Genomic DNA, 17,377 nt, shown 5'->3' with positions numbered 1-17,377 from the left:
ACCGGTTTTTCAGTGAGTATACTGAAAAAGTAGGTGGAATAATACAACATGATGGGTTGGATGATGGATTAGTACAACGGTAATAACAGATTATACAGATTTAGAGATATTGTATTACCACATGACATCACAAGGTGGAAAAGAGTGTTTTCTGTTTGAGAGAAGAACTCAGTAAGATTTGTTTATTAAACAAGTGGGATAACTTTGTGTGTGTTTTTGATGAAGAAACAAGATCATAACATAAATCCGAAAATAGTGTAATATGGGCCCTTTAAGAAATAGAGACAGGCCAACTTATTTTGAAATAGACTTTGATTTAATATTAAAAACTGTACAAACATGGCAGTATGGAAAACTCTTTTGTTTTGGCACAGTATAAGTATTACTACCTTTACAAATAATAGTTAACATACACATTGCAGGTTTAATATCACAAAATATAATAAAAAGTGCAAATGAAGAAAACAGTATTGCATTGTTACATGTGGCATTGTGTCAAAACGGTACAATAAATTCAACCTGTAAACATTAACAAAAATATGCATTACAAATAAATTAACAAAAGAATATTTGACAGAATTTGTATCTTAACTCATGCCTTGTCCACACATATATGGCTATTTCCAAAAACATACAAAAGTCAGTGCTACAACTACAGCCTACCTTGTGCATAATCTGTTTTTGAAGATACCCATCTCTATGTGACCAGGGCATTAGATAAGGTTTGAGAAGAAGTAAGTTGACCCTTTATTCACATCAAGCTCTGGAACTTCTAAGTCTAAGTTTCCAGGGTTGAAGTCTAGACCCCCAAGACTGTACGATTTACGATTTTGTGTTTTCTGATTTGTCTGATTGGAGAAAACTGTGACATAGAAGCCATCACTCGCACTGGCTTGCATTGACGCTTGACCTTTCATATTCAAATCTGCTCCAACTCTTCTATTTAGACCACTATCAATTGTATCTAAATTAAGACCAGAAGAAGAAATTTTATGCGAAGTTTGGAGGTCCATGGTTGAAGCTCTTGCTCTTAATACGTGATCTTTACCAGTGAAATCATCTATATTTAGATCTGAACGTGTAAAGTCAATGTTACCGTCCATCACTGGCAAGCTGGCCCTCAAATTAGCGTTAGGGTTTTGGAAATGGTAACCCATGTCATCAACATTTAAATCGGGTATTTTTACACTTCCAGGAATCTCTGACCTATGTTTATGTGAAGATGTTTTAAGTTGGAAAGTTGGATCATCAATGTTAAGATCAGGATTGCGGAAACTAGCTTTTGGCATGTTCAGATTTGGAGATATGGTGTTTCCTGTCAACTCTGGTGGTTTTATGTTAATAGAAGGCATTTTCATTTTGCCTTCTGCCCAATCAAGATCTGTACTAGGTCCCTGGAAATCAAAATCAGGTGTATTGATGCCTCCTTTAATTTTAGAAGCTTTCAAATTTAAATCAGGATTGCCCAAATTACCATTCAAGCTTAAATCACCCCCTCTAACATTAGCATTAGGCAAGTCTACATTTGGTCCCTTAAGTTTTGGGCCTGAAAGACTTGTATCGGGAATTTTCATCTTGCCCTTTGGAGCATCAATGTTGATATCTGGGCCTTCGATTTTAGGTCCTTTTGGCATTTTGACTTTTGGCCTTCTAAATGTAACATCAGGTGAATTAGGTGTGCCAACCTCTAATTTAGGTGCTTTGAGATCCAATGTTCCTCCTTTAACCTTCGGAGTCTTAACATTCATTTCTGGAGTCCTTAAGTTAGCGTTTACATTTAAATTTGGACTATCTATTTTTGGGCTTGAAAACCCAACATCTGGAACTTTGAAATGTGACTTTTTAACCTTTGCTGATGGACTGCTAAAACCTACATCTGGTATTTCAACTTTACCTTTAGGGGCTTTGAGGTTGACATTTGGAGAATGTATGTCTAAATCAGGACCATCAAATTCTCCATCTATGTCAGGTCCCTTCATGCCTGGCAAGCTAATTTTGGGCATTTTCAGTTTGCGCATTTTTAAGTTAGTTTTAGGTGAACTCATATTGATGTCAGGAGAGTTGACATCCAGTTTAGGAGCTCTCATGTTTAAATCTGGACTATCAAAACCACCTTTTATCTTTGGAGCCTTCAGGTCCAGCTCAGGAGTGCCCAAACCTCCTTTGATGTTTGGAGCTTTCAAATTAAAATCTGGGGCATCAATTCCTCCCTTTATTTTGGGGGCTCTCAGATCAATGTTAGGAGCATCAATGCCACCTTTAACCTTTGGGGCCTTTAAGTTTAAATCTGGACTGTCAAAACCTCCTTTAATCTTTGGAGTGTTCATATTAAAATCTGGAGACTTCAGGTCTGCACTCAGGTCCATGTTTGGTCCTTTGGGCAGAGTGCCAGAGAGGTTCATTTTTGGCATTTTGAGTTTTCCAGAGGGGGCCTTCATGTCCCAGTCTGGAGCCTGGAGCTCAGGGAGCTTCAGTTTTCCTGATGGCAGGTCTGCACTTATCTTTGGGCCGTTCAGGTCTGGACCACTGAGTCCTCCACTGAGATCTGGACCAGAGAGGTCCAGGTTTGGACCCTCCAGCTTTGGACCGGACAGACCCAGATCAGGCAGATGCAGGTTGGGCTTTTGGAGGGAGGGTCCAGATACATTGAGGTCTGCTTTAGGTGCCTTCAGCTTCATGTCCATGTCTGGACCTTCGAGACCTCCATCAATATCTGGGCTTTTAAACCCTGGGAGGCTGAATTTGGGCATCTTTAGTTTTGGCATTTTCAGTTTAGTTTTGGGAGAATCAATGTTCAGATCAGGACCCTCCAGTTTAGGCCCTTTGAGGTCAGGTAGGTCCAGATCTGGGCCTTCAATCCCTCCCTTTATCTTTGGAGGTTTTAGGTCAAAGTCTGGGGACTTAAGATCAGCATCCAACTTTGGACCTGAGATATTAAATTTAGGCATTTTGAATTTGCCAGAGGGGGCACTCATGTCCCAGTCTGGTCCCTCCAGCTGAGGTGTCTTCAGTTTCCCTGAAGGCATGTTCAGACTCAAGTCTGGGGTGCCAACGTCCAATTTGGGAGCTTTTAGATCGAGGTCAGGGCCATTTAAACCACCACTCAGTTTAGGACCAGACAGATTCAAGTCAGGTTTTTTAAGGTCTAAATTTGGACCTGAGAGACCAAAGTCCGGCATGTTAAAGCTCGGCTTCTTAAATTTACCAGAAAGATCCACATCTGGCATGTCCAGATCTGCTTTTGGGCCTTTTAAATTCACATCTGGAGCATTTACATCAAAATCTGGACCATCCAGTTTTCCATCTATCTCAGGTCCCTTCATACCTGAGAGACTGAACTTGGGCATCTTCATTTTGGGCATTTTAAAGTTGCCTTTGGGTGACGGAAAATTCAGATCTGGAGGACTCATGTCGATGTTAGGAGCTTTAAGGTCCACATTAGGGAGGTTTAAGTCTGGGATGTCAATACCCCCATTTATTTTAGGAGTCTTTAAATTGATATCAGGAGCATGTAATCCTCCTTTAATTTGGGGGGCCTTTAAATTTAAATCTGGACTGTCAAAATCTCCTTTAATCTTTGGAGTGTTCATATTAAAATCTGGAGACTTCAGGTCTGCACTCAGGTCCATGTTTGGTCCTTTGGGCAGAGTGCCAGAGAGGTTCATCTTTGGCATTTTGAGTTTTCCAGAGGGGACCTTCATGTCCCAGTCTGGAGCCTGGAGCTCAGGGAATTTCAGTTTTCCTGATGGCAGGTCTGCACTTATCTTTGGGCCGTTCAGGTCTGGACCACTGAGTCCTCCACTGAGATCTGGACCAGAGAGATCCAAGTTTGGACCCTCCAGCTTTGGGCCGGACAGACCCAGATCAGGCAGGTGCAGGTTGGGCTTTTGGAGGGAGGGTCCAGATACATTGAGGTCTGCTTTAGGTGCCTTCAGCTTCATGTCCATGTCTGGACCTTCGAGACCTCCATCAATATCTGGGCTTTTAAACCCTGGGAGGCTGAATTTGGGCATCTTTAGTTTTGGCATTTTCAGTTTAGTTTTGGGAGAATCAATGTTCAGATCAGGACCCTCCAGTTTAGGCCCTTTGAGGTCAGGTAGGTCCAGGTCTGGGCCTTCAATCCCTCCCTTTATCTTTGGAGGTTTTAGGTCAAAGTCTGGGGACTTAAGATCAGCATCCAACTTTGGACCTGAGATATTAAATTTAGGCATTTTGAGTTTGCCAGAGGGGGCACTCATGTCCCAGTCTGGTCCCTCCAGCTGAGGTGTTTTCAGTTTCCCTGAAGGCATGTTCAGACTCAGGTCTGGGGATCCCACGTCCAGTTTGGGAGCTTTTAAATTGAGGTCAGGGCCATTTAAACCACCACTCAGTTTAGGACCAGACAGATTCAAGTCAGGTTTCTTAAGGTCTAAGTTTGGACCTGAGAGACCGAAGTCCGGCATGCTGAATTTACCAGAAAGATCCATATCTGGCATGTCCAGATCTGCTTTTGGCATCTTCAGATCCATGTTAGGACCATCTAAACCAGCATCAATCTTGGGTCCTTTGAGACTTGGGAGATTGATTTCTGGCATTTTAATTTTGGGCATTCTGGGTTTGGCTTTAGGTGCACCAATTTTGAGATCTGGAGCGCTCATATCTAAATTAGGACCCTTTAGATCCACATCAGGCAAGTCCAGATCAGGGCCATCTATCCCCCCTTTTAAACTTAAATCTGGTGTTTTCAGATCTGCATTTAGGTCTGGCTTTGGGAGAGAGCCTGAGAATTTAGGCATTTTGATTTTTCCAGAGGGACCACTTATGTCCCAGTCTGGCATGTTTAAATTTGGCTTCGATATGTCAAAATCTGGAGTTTTCAATTCACCATCTACACTTGGCTTTTTAAATTTGGGCATTTTGATTTTGCTTTTTGCTCCACCTATGTTTAAGTCTGGAGATTCAACAGCTATATTTGGAGTTCCCACTCGGGGGAGAGTCGCACTGGGACCATCCAAACTGATCTTTGGTGATTTCCAATTCATTTCTGGTGTTTTAAGACCCGCATTTAAATCAACATCTTTATTTTTCGGTACTGTGCCAAACAGTTTAAATTTGGGCTTTTTGATCTTAGGAGCATTAACATCCAGTTTACCAGAAGGCATGCTAAGGTCAAAGTCTGGAGAATTAGCTTTCAACTTAGCATCAGGTAAATTTAGCTTTGGGGATGGCAAGTCCACATCGAGACTTGGTGATTTCAGATCTGGTCCATCAAAATCTGGTAATTTTACTTCTGGGAGATTAAACGATGGCATTGTGAAAGATGGTGCTTTGTATTTGCCATTGAAATTGAGAGTTGCAGATTTTGGGCTAGCGTTGGGTAAATTTGCATCAACTTTTGGTGTCTTGAGGCTAGTATCACCAGAAAGATCGATTTTGGGTCGAACAAGCTTAGGAGCATCTAAGTCTAAAGATGAACTTTTTAAATCAAACTTTGGTTTCTTTAATTTACCAGAAGGTATGCCGTTTAGATCAAGTTGTGGTCCTTCAATTTCTGGCATATCTAAATCCATGTCTGGCGTTTTTCCAGATAGTCTCATTTTGGGCATGTTCGTGTTAATGGAAGGATCATCCAAGTTTGTTGACAAGCGGCCACTGATTTTACCGGTTGGAATCTCAAAATCTGGTTTATCAGTGTCAATATTTGGCCCAGTTACGACAACATTTGGCATTTTGAATTTTGGCATTGAAAAATTTGTATTAGCTCCATCAATGTCTAAACTTGGAGCATTTACTCCAAAAGATGGCCCCGAAAGATGGCTACTAGGCATGTCTACATTTGGACCCCCTATGTTTGTAGCTAACTAGGTGCTTTGAGTCCACCATTGACTTTCAATCCAGGCGTTTCAACACTTGGCAACTGTAAGCCAGCACTGGATGAATAATCAGGAATGTCTGAGAAACTTCCTGACAGATTTACATTTGGACCATTTAAATTAGTATTAAGCCCAAGTTGTGATCCACCAAGACCCAGTGGTGGAAGATTCATGTTACTACCCCCAAAATCACCAGCTACCGAACCAGATAATGCTGAAGACTCAGCGTCTAAATTCTTGTTTTTTGGTTTAAGAAGGCCAAAATCAACTCCAAGACGCGGCAAACCTGAGTTTGCATTAAGTTTAGATGAGTTTGGTTTAAGAGAGACATCTCTGCTGAGGAGGGTTTCTGCGTCCACTGAGCCACTCTTCAGGTACTTCTTGATTTTAGTGTTGTAGAGTTTGTTGTAGGAGTCATTCAGCATCTGGAAAAGAAAGTTATATGTTATATTTAAACATAATTTTGTGTGGAAATACTTGTAAAATGTGGGAGTAATAGATCAAATAAAAACAGGGGAAAAAGTGATTGAAAATTTAATTTCACTAAGAAAACTATACAGATTGAAACAGTAGGGGCTATTTAAGAACAACAAAGTGTTATTGGCTCACATAGAGAAAATGTCATCAATTAGAAAAGTCACAACCAGTAAACTGGGTGTCAAGATTATTCAACTAATTAATAATAATTATTCTGAGAATCATTAGAAGCAAAACTATTTAATTTGAGATTGATCTATGCTCCAAAAAAGTTTTTTAATCAAGAACAACTGTAATCTATTAGACAATGAAAAAAATAAATATGAACTGCATTGTTGTTTAGTCACAGTGTCAATAATTGTGAATAAAATTGTGATGTGATGATCACAAAGACTGCTATTATTTAAGAATTATAATGTCCCCTGCAAACAATGTCTTGTTTGTCAATGTCTTTTTACTAACTCTGTAGTTTAGACCTCTACAAACATGTTCTGAAATGCATGGGAGTCTAAGTTTAGCAGGTCAGTCTTTTCTCAGATGTTTTTGATGGAGACATTTTACATAGACACTCACTGTTTCTGGAGACTTGAAGGTGTGGTCCCTGGGGATCTGGTCCAGGTTTTCCATACTCTTGCTCATGTTGCTCCTGGTCAGGACTCGGACATTGGAGTTAAATGGTTCCATGGCCTTAAGCACCTGCAGCACCTCGTCTTTGGATAGATGATCAAAGTTTATGGATGCTCCCACCAGCTCATCTCCTGAACACACAAAACCCCTTATGTATAAACATCACTCAAAAAGTTACAGTTTTTAGAAACTTACTTTAGAAACTATATGTAATCAAAGTACCCTTTGAGCACCAACAATATACTGTATGCATAAATCCTTGCAGAAAATCACATAATGGGACATTTATGGACCACTTACCTGCTCTGAGCTCCTGAGTGTCTGACTCAGTGTTGATGCTGGAGATGACCACGCCTCCATCATCTGACTGCTCCAGGGTCAAAGCATCAGAGAGACTCCGCCCTCTGCGATGGGACAACTATAACACATAAATAAAGTGTTCATGTAAATTACAACAAAAATATTCAGTTTACTGCATATTTGGCTGTTTCATAATATGTTACAACTTTCAGTTCATGGGTTTCAAGTCAGGTTTAGATATTTGTGGTTTAATATAGTGCCGAAGGAATAACAACAAAAAAATACAGTCATGCACAATATGTAATTTAAATCAAATATTGTTTTCTAATATTCAAAGTGAGATGAGGTCAGGAAAAATTTTAATTGTTTTAAATGATTTTGAAGTATAGTCTAATAAACAAAGCAGAATTATTGACCTTGCTTCTAAAAAGTGATCAGGTTTAACTTTTTTTTTTTACTTTCTTATGAAAATTGTATTGATATTGAATTATCAGCCACTGAACTCAATCGGGAGAGGGACATATGAAAAATAAAATATATTACATATATTTAGTTTCCAAATTGAGATAGTTTGGACATGTACAGTGGAGGGAAACTGAATATATGGTATAGAGGAAGACCATAGGGGTGTGAGAGGAGAGTGTTAGGAACACATCAACATTGTAGACAGTTTAAGAAATGGCCATTTTCTTCTCAATAGTAAAATTTTGTGAAAACTGTCTATAGCTTCAGGCTGCACTATTTTTTTTACTAGTATTTGTTTCAACAGTGTACTGATAATACTCAAGTTAACCCAATGGGAAAAAAGTTCAAAGTATAATAGGTTTTCATTATGCAGTCAGTTAAATCATGGTTTAAAGTTTCTGTCTCTGGGGTTGAAATCACAGTAGTTCAAATCTACAAAAGAAAAAGAGAAGATTGTTTAGACCTAGATTCAGGCTAAAAGAATGAGAAACACGAGCTTGGTTGTCTGTGAATGCAACACAATGACATATTTGTGGATGCAGTGGAATGTAGGAATTTCACATGAAACAAAAATTAGATGGATTAAATATGTGCAAATTACTAGTATCAGTGTAATTGGGCTGAATTAATAGTGGATATGTTGAAAGAAAAATTGTTAAAATGACTGTCCTGGAGGGACATAGGCTTATAGGCTCCCTAGTTTAGCCCTTTTTTTGCTTATGGTTTAAAATGTTTATTTAGCCTTAGTTAATTCCTAACCACAATGCTGTTTAATTCAAGTTTAGTGCAGGTCTAGACCTAGTTTAGTCATAGATTTATCATCGTTTGGGGTTGACAGATGTTAATTCTTCATTAACTTATTGCTAGTGCATACCACCTCCAGAAAGAAACTATTTCCATGGACAAGCTCTCTCTCTCTCTCTCTCTCTCTCTCTCTCTCTCTCTCTCTCTCTCTCTCTCTCTCTCTCTCTCTCTCTCTCTCTCTCTCTCTCTCTCTCTCTCTCTCATCTATATATATATATATATATATATATATATGTATATGTATATGGTTGGTCTCTCTCACCCTCATGCAGCTCGCGTCCTCGACAGTTCTGCGTAGCATTTTTGCTGTTTTTGTTTTGTTTTTTCTTTTGGCTAAAATATTATATACTGTGGCTTTAAATGATCTTTGTCTTATTATCACACTACACTGAATTTCTATTGTTTTTTGTTTATTTTGTTTATTTTTGCAGATTCAAACTATAGCACTCGCTGTTATGTAACCAAGTAACCTTGCAGCACCTTAGTGACTGAGTATTATGATGATCATTCCTATTGTTTTGGGTGTGTCCGGTCACAAAAATGTAAACGGAAAGTCTAAAAGCAGGGCGTCAGTCAAGTCCTGAGGCCCCAAACAAACTGGTTCATCTGGAGCTGTTGTTTGAATATATTTATTTACACCAGGTAACGGGACACACCCACCTCTTTCGAGAGATCCCATGCTGGCCAATGTACAAAACAAAATGATCAATGAAGTCTTCACTGATTAGATGCAACATTAGAATCACTTGCAGCCGATTTAAGGGAATAATTCTCAATGCAAAATGTATATCTATATAAAATTATCAGAAATCATATGACAAGTTTAAATACATTGTCTTATTACTCCTAGATAACTTGATTTGGTATATTTCTGACTAATTTTAAAGGCACATTATGTACCTTTTGTGGTGCAGGGTCTGCCATCTGCTTGTCTCCATGGTAATATTCTTTCTTTGCCTGAAATGTTCTGTATGGCATTGAACTTATGCATTTTGCATTTATTCAATTACAGTATTATGGGTGTCTCAACTATTCCTTGAAAAACATGCTGTGAGTGGAGTCACATCTTTACAGATCTGAAATGTAACTTGGCTGGATGGTGTCACCTACTCTCCATGGAGACAGATAAGTTTAATGCCATACTTTACAGCCTTCCAGACAAAGCAATAACATTTCCATGTAGATGAAGTTACATAGCTCATGTTTAACATTTTGTAGGCCAAGTAATTTACCAGTGGAGTAAGAAATGTATACTTGAAATAAGAAAAAAATGTCTAAATGACAAATAACTCATTAAAACAATAGTTACACAATCTAGGTCTGATATGTCAAAAGTAGTGCCAATAAAGTATTTGTTTTTCAGGCCATTTACAAATATATGCATTCATAATTCATTCCACTTACTCCTCTGTAGTCACAGCTGCCCTGGGACACACTGACAGAGTTAAGGTTGCCAATATGCACCATCCTCTAACAACCACCACTCCTCACTCACCACATATGACAAGATGCATTGCATAAGGACACAACAACAGTATGTGCTGGCCAGAGCTGAAACTGGAAGTGGATGCTTCATTAAAACCATATATTATTTTTACAGGATAGAAACAACTTCCTTTTATTAACATTACATTACTGCCATGCCTCTGTAATCAGTTGAGTAGCATTCTTACATAACTTGACCTCACTGAGTTTATGGTAACACATTTATGGTTTACTCGTGTCAAAGTTCATGCACACCAAGTAAAACAAGAAAGTATAGCCCAAATATTCAGGTTCTAGTTATTTTATACAATGTATTTTACCTATGTAATAATAGGTAATAATGTAGTAACACAAGTCTATGGAGCATACCACTAATATAACAAAGTACTAGTCAAAAGTCATTTAATTTTGTGGTAGTTTTATTATATGGATATTATAATATATTGGAGCTTTATTTTATGATATAATTCACCCAGCATATCTAAACATTTCTTCTTTATTCGCAAACAAACATGACCTTCATGGCACTGCCATAACAAAAGTCCAATTATTGTACAGTTACAATTGGCTGTAGGCTGTGAATATAAGGCGTGTTTTAAATAAATATCTTTTGCATGTCAGAAACCTTGTCTTGGTGTTGAATGTTTGGTGGAGATAAAGAAAACTGGATATTGAGCTGAACTTGAGCTGTTTAACTCAGTGATCAATCATGAGATATGCTAGAAATTATACCGCCTTAGTTAAAAGTAGAGCATCAGCATCCATTCACTATCCCTGCTCTGAAATTGGATTTATGTATTATCTGTTATCTGTTCCACGGTATGGCATTATCCATCTCCATGGAAACAAGCAGGTGGTGCCACCAGGTCAGTTACAGGTCAGATCAGTGGAGGTGCTACCTCATTCACTGTAAGAAAGCATGTTTATTAAGGGATTTTTGAGCAACAAATTGCCTGAAATTGAAAAATTGCAAGATAAAGAGTTGGTAAACCTCCAACAAAAAAGTTACATAGCAGCTTTAAACAAAGAAAATACAAGCTTATATTGCTCAAAAGACAGCCACTGTTTTGTCAGTCTGCCCCAGGGTCAGTTTGTGTACCACAGCTTGATATCTATTGAGAAAAATGACTAAACCATATGATTGTTTCTACTGTGTCTTGAATTTAAGTATTTATAAACTACAATTGAGCCCTGGCAGTGAGCGTGTGAAACTATGCAAGTGAAACTAGCAGCACAGGCGCGTAACATTCAAAAGCTACAGTGCAATCAGGGGCATCTTTGTTTTTGAAACTGGAACAACACTTTTGCAGCATAACACCATAATATATGCCTTTTCTAATCCTTTAAGATGTAGCAAAAGTGATTGTCTTTCAGTGCATTGAGAGCGACCAAATTAGAATTGGGATTAAACCGGGATCAAACCAAAGTGTGAATGCACCCTAAATCAGCAAATTATTTTTTTATTCAAATACAATTTATTGTATTTTTTCTTGGAGCTTCAAGGATCAGAAATGCGTATGATTTTGTGAAAAGTAATACATTATGATTAAAAATAAATCCAAAATCTTTTACTGGAATCTTGGATATTCACTCTATTTTTTTTTTTTTTTTTTTTTTTTGTACTTTGTTGATGAAAATCTCACCCAAAAATTTGCCTTCATTTTTATTAAAATTTTTTGGCAGATGTAATCCAATTCATCTTATTCCCTGTTACAGTCAAAGCATACTGTTGTTGTGTCTTTTGGCAAGACACTTCACTCATCTTGCCTGCATTAAAATGTTAAACCTCAGGGCAAAACAAGATACTAAACCTAGTTTATTTCTGAATGGAATTGGGACTGAACTTTTAAATAGTTAATAATCTCATCAACATAAATAATGAAGAAAGTTGCACTGACCTTGTCCATTTGTGTATTTCTTGTAGTAGTTTAGCAGTAGTAGTACTATAGCAGTTTACTCCATGCTGTCCCTCATGGAGTACACAGTATGACAGATCAGCAGTAGTTCATGGGACAGATACTGGACTGAGGTCGACAAACAGGTTAAGCTCCGCCCGCCTGAGCTGTCAACAGAAACGCCTTTAAACAAACACGCCCCAGTGATCAGGGCGCACTCACTACTGTACATACGTCACACAATTGCAAGGCAATGACTGTGACTACTACTTCAAATATGTACACAATGTAAATGTATAGGCCTTTGGGATAGCAACGGGAAATACAGTTAGTATTTATTTTATACACACCGGTTAAATTGTGATTATGATTTTCAATTAGCAGGCTATAGGCCTTGATCACTTTTATTTTTTTGTTTTGACCAAAATTATCTGTCCATGGAGTTCACTATTCTGTCTGATTCAGTTAGATTATCAAGTTTGTTCAACTCTTATTTTTTCTTATTAAAAAGAAACTTATCCAAAACATATGAAAATGCCTTGGCGATCTATACCAAATAACCAAAGAAATCTAAACTCATTAAACTTCTTAACTATTGTCTCCATGGGGATTGACAGGTTTAATACCACAATGTGGAAGATTTCCAGGCAAAGCAATGGCATCTCCAAGTAAATAAGCAGGTGGCAGATACTCAACTAGAAAAGATACATGGGGCACCTTGCAATAGATCCATGCAAAATCCACATATTTGCTCTGGATCAACAAACATGCAAGTGAACATTGTTTGAGGGCACAATAAACTTAAATAAAAAATACTGAAGTTTTATTCAAATTGGTATTTCTGACAAAATAACTAAATTTTTAAACAATTACAGCTCCGCTTGTCAATCATTGTATTCATGGGTTCCAGGCATAATATTGTTTGCTTATTTGAATTATTTGGCATGACAATAGTCCTCTGTTGTTATAGCAACAGCACAGTTCAAACAAAATAATACAATATCTTTTGAATGTGGAAAATTCCTCTCAAAATTCTTCAAATGAGGAAGGAATCAATGCCTGAAATCATAAATAGAATCATTAATGGCCAACAAAAGTATCTGATTTCTGGCCAATTAACCATTTACAACAAAATATTAAAGTATATAATTTTGAATGTATACAAAAGGATAGCAAAATCTTCAAAACTATTAAGATTATCAAGTAATGTATAACTTCTTAGCAACATTTATAAGCACATTTTAACATACTTTTGATGGATAAAAATATTGTACAAATGCAAAGATATTGTTTATATATTATTGTGATATTATATTATGAGTAAATCCATTAAAAAAAATTTTAACCTACTTTCAGTCAATACCAAGTTTATATCAGCACATTTCCTTCAACAGTAGTCTAGACACTATCTATTGAGTACAAACATTAGTCTTGCGATTACTATTTGTTCATTCTTCTTCAGTCTGTTCCCACATCGAAAGTCCTTTAATGTGCTTACCACCTTAACCACCTTATGACAGCAGAGGTCCCGCCCTTCTCTCTATGAGCTAAACAATGACAAAAACAAACAGTGGCTTGTGTTTGAAAGTTCAGTAAAATAACAAAGACAATAAATGTATCATGTTTTACCTAGAAAGGGCTCTGAACTAGACAATCTACTTTGAGGACTGTGGTGTTCTAGGAAAAGTTTAAGAACCATTGTCATGTCCACCATGCCATTATCACATATTAGAAATACATGGAATGCCTTAAAAATACTTTGATAACATTTTTTTTTTATAGTTTTATATTCATTCTCAATTGTCAAAAATTGCTTGCTTTATTTATAAACCTACTAAAACCAGAACAAAATCATGAGACTCATCTTACAAAATTTTGTTCATGCCTGTTTTCCTCTTATACAGTTTTTTGAAATAAAAAACTAAGTAGAGTGCATGTCCTCCTGGTATGGTGTTACTGGGGGGGGGGGGGGGGAGCTTTTGTCTCACTGCCAGATCTCTGGTTCAATTTCCAGACAAAAAAAAAGCATAAGATGGTACAAAATAATGTAGTTTATTGACAGTCTTCAAAGGGGCCAGACCCTGTTGATTCTCGTGTCAAGATTTTACAAAATTATTGTCTGACAGAAAAGAATTGTAACAAACCAAAAAATATTCAAGTATAAGAATTCATTTCTAAAAATAAACAGATAAACAGCAGAATCAGCAGAGAAAAATAAGATGCGATGTGTATAGTGCACAGTAGTTTGTGTAGACATAGTTGCGCTATAAGCAAAACTATTGCATAACACACAAGTCATTATTGGTATGATTGCTGCTAATGTGTCATTTATCAAAACACTTACATAATAACTCCTTTTGTTTGATATTCTGTTCTTTCTGTTTAATTCATAATTAAACCATATTTTAAGCAATTATTATACAATATTTCTCTCACCATGTTTGTGATCCCAGCTTTCTAAATTCCATTAAAACGTCATCGAAAGTTTATAAATTTTAAAATAAATGTAGCCAGAGCTTGACATTAACATTATCTAATTAGAAAAATGCTGGTAGTTTTGGATTTTATGCACATATATTTAGGTTGGGGTTTCATGTGCATTTAGTAAGCATTTACAGAAATTAATCATGAAGAAGAAAACATAAAAATAAAACACAATGATTACATGTCCTGACAGCATGTAACTTCTGCCTAGCAAAAACAAGTTAGCACAAAAAACAGCAACAGTGGTCCTGAACAAAAGTGTCAGTGTGAACATTTATTAGCTTTTCACAATTTTCCCTTAATTCTTGTCAGTCCTTCAAATAAACAAAAGTAAAAAATACATTCAGATTTTAGTCATCTTCCTGACCAGCTCCTTTCATCACCAGTCTGTGAAACACTGAGCTTTCATTTTGACAAAGAACTTCAGGAGAATCAAACTCCAGCACCTGCCCTCCACCCATCACCAGCACACGGTCACAGTCCAAAATTGTGTTTATCCTGCAAGAAAAGGGGAAAAAAAGAAGAAAAAAGAAAGAAAAAATATCACTCTCTATTTTATATTGCACAATGCGATCACTCCTCACAGGGCTAACCACCAATTGACCATCAAAAAGGTTAGATAATCAAGCATTTGTCTTACAAGAGTCAGAATCTCTTACAATACTGCATTTATTTTAAAATGGTAGTACACCACTATAGGCTATCTGTGCACAATAGCCTCTTCCAATGGCACCATGATTTCTCTATGTTTTTTTTTTTTTTTTTTTTTGCAAAATGACAGTAAAATGAATAAACAGATCATGCAGTGGAAAGGGAGCTGTGGATGGACACTGTGTTGATAAAAGGTAGAGGTCTTTGAGTCTCAATGCTAATGCTAATGCTAATTTGAGAGAGTAACACTTTGCTCAGACTGCACCCGGTCCAGCTGCGACTCCAGTGTCAGACTGGTTTTGTTGTGGTGTGACACTCACACGAGGACCAGAGCTTTGCCGTGCTGTTGTGGTCACCCCTTTTGAACCTGCATGCGATAACTATTTGTTTATTAAGGGAAAAGGCTCAAGGCCTTAATTAATCCAGAACGCCACAGCACCTCTGCCATCACCTTCTCGCAGCTTGTGATTATACAGAATACTTATACACCCACAGGAGCTGCACTGCATTCAGCCTGAGGCCAGAGTAATAAATATTAAAAGCATGTCACAAACTAATAATCTACACAACCACCGTGTGATCTGTCAGTAATCTCTTCTTTTATTCTAAATGTAAAAACCTTTGACAAACTAGAAAAAAAAAGATTCACCTGTGAGCGATGGTGAGTACAGTTTTGTCTCTGAAAGTCTCTCTAATCGTCTGCTGCAGGAGTTTGTCTGTTTTCTGGTCCACGCTGGCTGTAGCTTCATCTATGCACAGCACCTACAAAAAGTAAAGAAAGTACTGATAGCTTCAGTAGCAGAAATAATAATAGTGATAGACATAGCAGTAGCAAGAACATTCGACTGAGGGGCAGAGCTTTGGCAAGTAGTCATACAAGTCAGTAGTAATGAGCTATTTAAAAGTTTAGTGATAATAATATGATCTGATAGTTGTCTATGTATTATCTAATGTAGTGACCCTGGAATTTTAAATAAAAGGACCTTTATTTACAAGTAGTACAAGAACGGCAGCTAATTTATTTAGCAATGATTAGAATGACTGTACTACTAATAATGACAAATTATATACATTAAAAACAAATGACACAGAACATTGAACTGGTAGATTTGAGTATGATTCTAAAATAGTAGCTGCAGTAGCAATAGCAGCAGTAGTAGTAGTAGTAATAATAGTACCTTGGCCTGAGTAAGGAGAGCTCTGGCCAAACACAGAAGCTGCCTCTGTCCCACCGAGAAGGACTTCCCTCTTTCTCCCACCTCTGCATCCAGACCTCCTGAACATAAACAAAAACAACTTCATATTAGGTTCAGACAGTCACACTTCCTCTTACTTGAGTACTAGTTTCATCAAATACTTTATTTTTACTTGCGTCATTTCTTGGACCACCACTTTGTACTTGAGTAAAATATTTTGTGTTACTCTATCTACATCTGTAAATAATGCAAATGTATCATGTAGAAAAACACCTACCTAACACAAATTACTGATAGGGACTGAGCTGGCGATATCCTTGGTATTGTGGTGACATTTTGCTTATATTTAGCCTACGTCATCAGATATTATAATGCTCCCTACAGCAGACTTGAATGGATAATACCACCACAATGCGCTGAGTGTCTGATTGTGAATGTTCTCCTCCCTTAGTCTCTTGGTTTACTTGAATTACTTCTTCAACAACTACAATTATAAATTTAAACCCATGTATTACCAAAATATGTCATCTAATCATGTTATCATTTGTCCTGAAACTGGTATAGTTAGGTGGTGGCATGGCCTATCCCAGTTGCTTTAGACGTTAATTTAGTTCACCTAAACGTGTCCGGACAAGGCATGTTGAAGTTTTGTCGTCATGTTTAACTTTTCCATTGATGTAATAAGACATTGTGAAACTGCTTTGTGGAGTTGAGGGTGGAGTGAAAACTGTAAAATGCAGTGAGTCAGTTTATGTTTGAAACAGACACGCCTCATTTAAGTGAACAATATAAAAGATAATTAAAAAGACTACCAAAGACTAATTCAGAGAGATGAGCCTTAGAAAAGTGTTAGGACGAAGAACCACACAATTGCCATTCACAAAGGAGAGACAGAATGACCATACTTGGAAATAAGTCTTAAAATGCCAAATGCCAAATGCTTGAAAATCTATTATGAACTCATTCAATTTGTATAAACTACAAGATTAATTGTAACTGAATTGGAATCACAGTACAAAAAAAAGTAACAGCTGCAAGAAAACAAATAACCTGTAAAAACTTGGTAATTGAAAACCATACAATTACTGCATAGGTTTATCAATTCATATTTCCGTCTTTTCCTGTTAATGCTCCTAAAGTG

At 37.2% G+C, this 17,377-nt stretch overlaps 3 protein-coding genes across 3 annotated transcripts in view; all 3 read right to left on the bottom strand.

The window, feature by feature from the left end:
• Positions 1-294: 294 nt before the first annotated feature.
• Positions 295-5,827, bottom strand: LOC129410336 (neuroblast differentiation-associated protein AHNAK-like). Its single transcript, XM_055158237.1, has one exon. The coding sequence runs from the start codon at positions 5,805-5,807 to the stop codon at positions 714-716; it is 5,094 nt and encodes a 1,697-aa protein (XP_055014212.1). The 5' UTR covers positions 5,808-5,827; the 3' UTR covers positions 295-713.
• LOC110164351 (neuroblast differentiation-associated protein AHNAK-like) lies at positions 5,827-12,035 on the bottom strand. The gene is made up of 4 exons (XM_020929381.2): positions 11,909-12,035; positions 7,257-7,374; positions 6,903-7,087; positions 5,827-6,277 (listed from the first exon to the last, which is right to left on the bottom strand). The coding sequence occupies exons 1-4, from the start codon at positions 11,915-11,917 to the stop codon at positions 5,837-5,839; spliced, it is 753 nt and encodes a 250-aa protein (XP_020785040.2). The 5' UTR covers positions 11,918-12,035; the 3' UTR covers positions 5,827-5,836.
• Positions 12,036-13,938: 1,903 nt separating this feature from the next.
• The window catches only part of abcc10 (ATP-binding cassette, sub-family C (CFTR/MRP), member 10), a 43,206-nt gene continuing 39,767 nt past the window's right edge, over positions 13,939-17,377 (bottom strand). Inside the window, 3 exon segments of the mRNA XM_055158238.1 lie at positions 13,939-14,887; positions 15,690-15,802; positions 16,219-16,316. Coding sequence (XP_055014213.1) covers positions 14,740-14,887; positions 15,690-15,802; positions 16,219-16,316 — 359 coding nt within the window. The 3' untranslated portion in view covers positions 13,939-14,739.

The sequence above is a fragment of the Boleophthalmus pectinirostris genome, unplaced genomic scaffold (assembly GCF_026225935.1).
Source record: "Boleophthalmus pectinirostris isolate CB_2022bp ecotype Guang Dong unplaced genomic scaffold, ASM2622593v1 HiC_scaffold_22, whole genome shotgun sequence".
NCBI lineage: Eukaryota > Metazoa > Chordata > Actinopteri > Gobiiformes > Gobiidae > Boleophthalmus > Boleophthalmus pectinirostris.
This window is presented reverse-complemented; position numbering and strand designations above follow the sequence as displayed.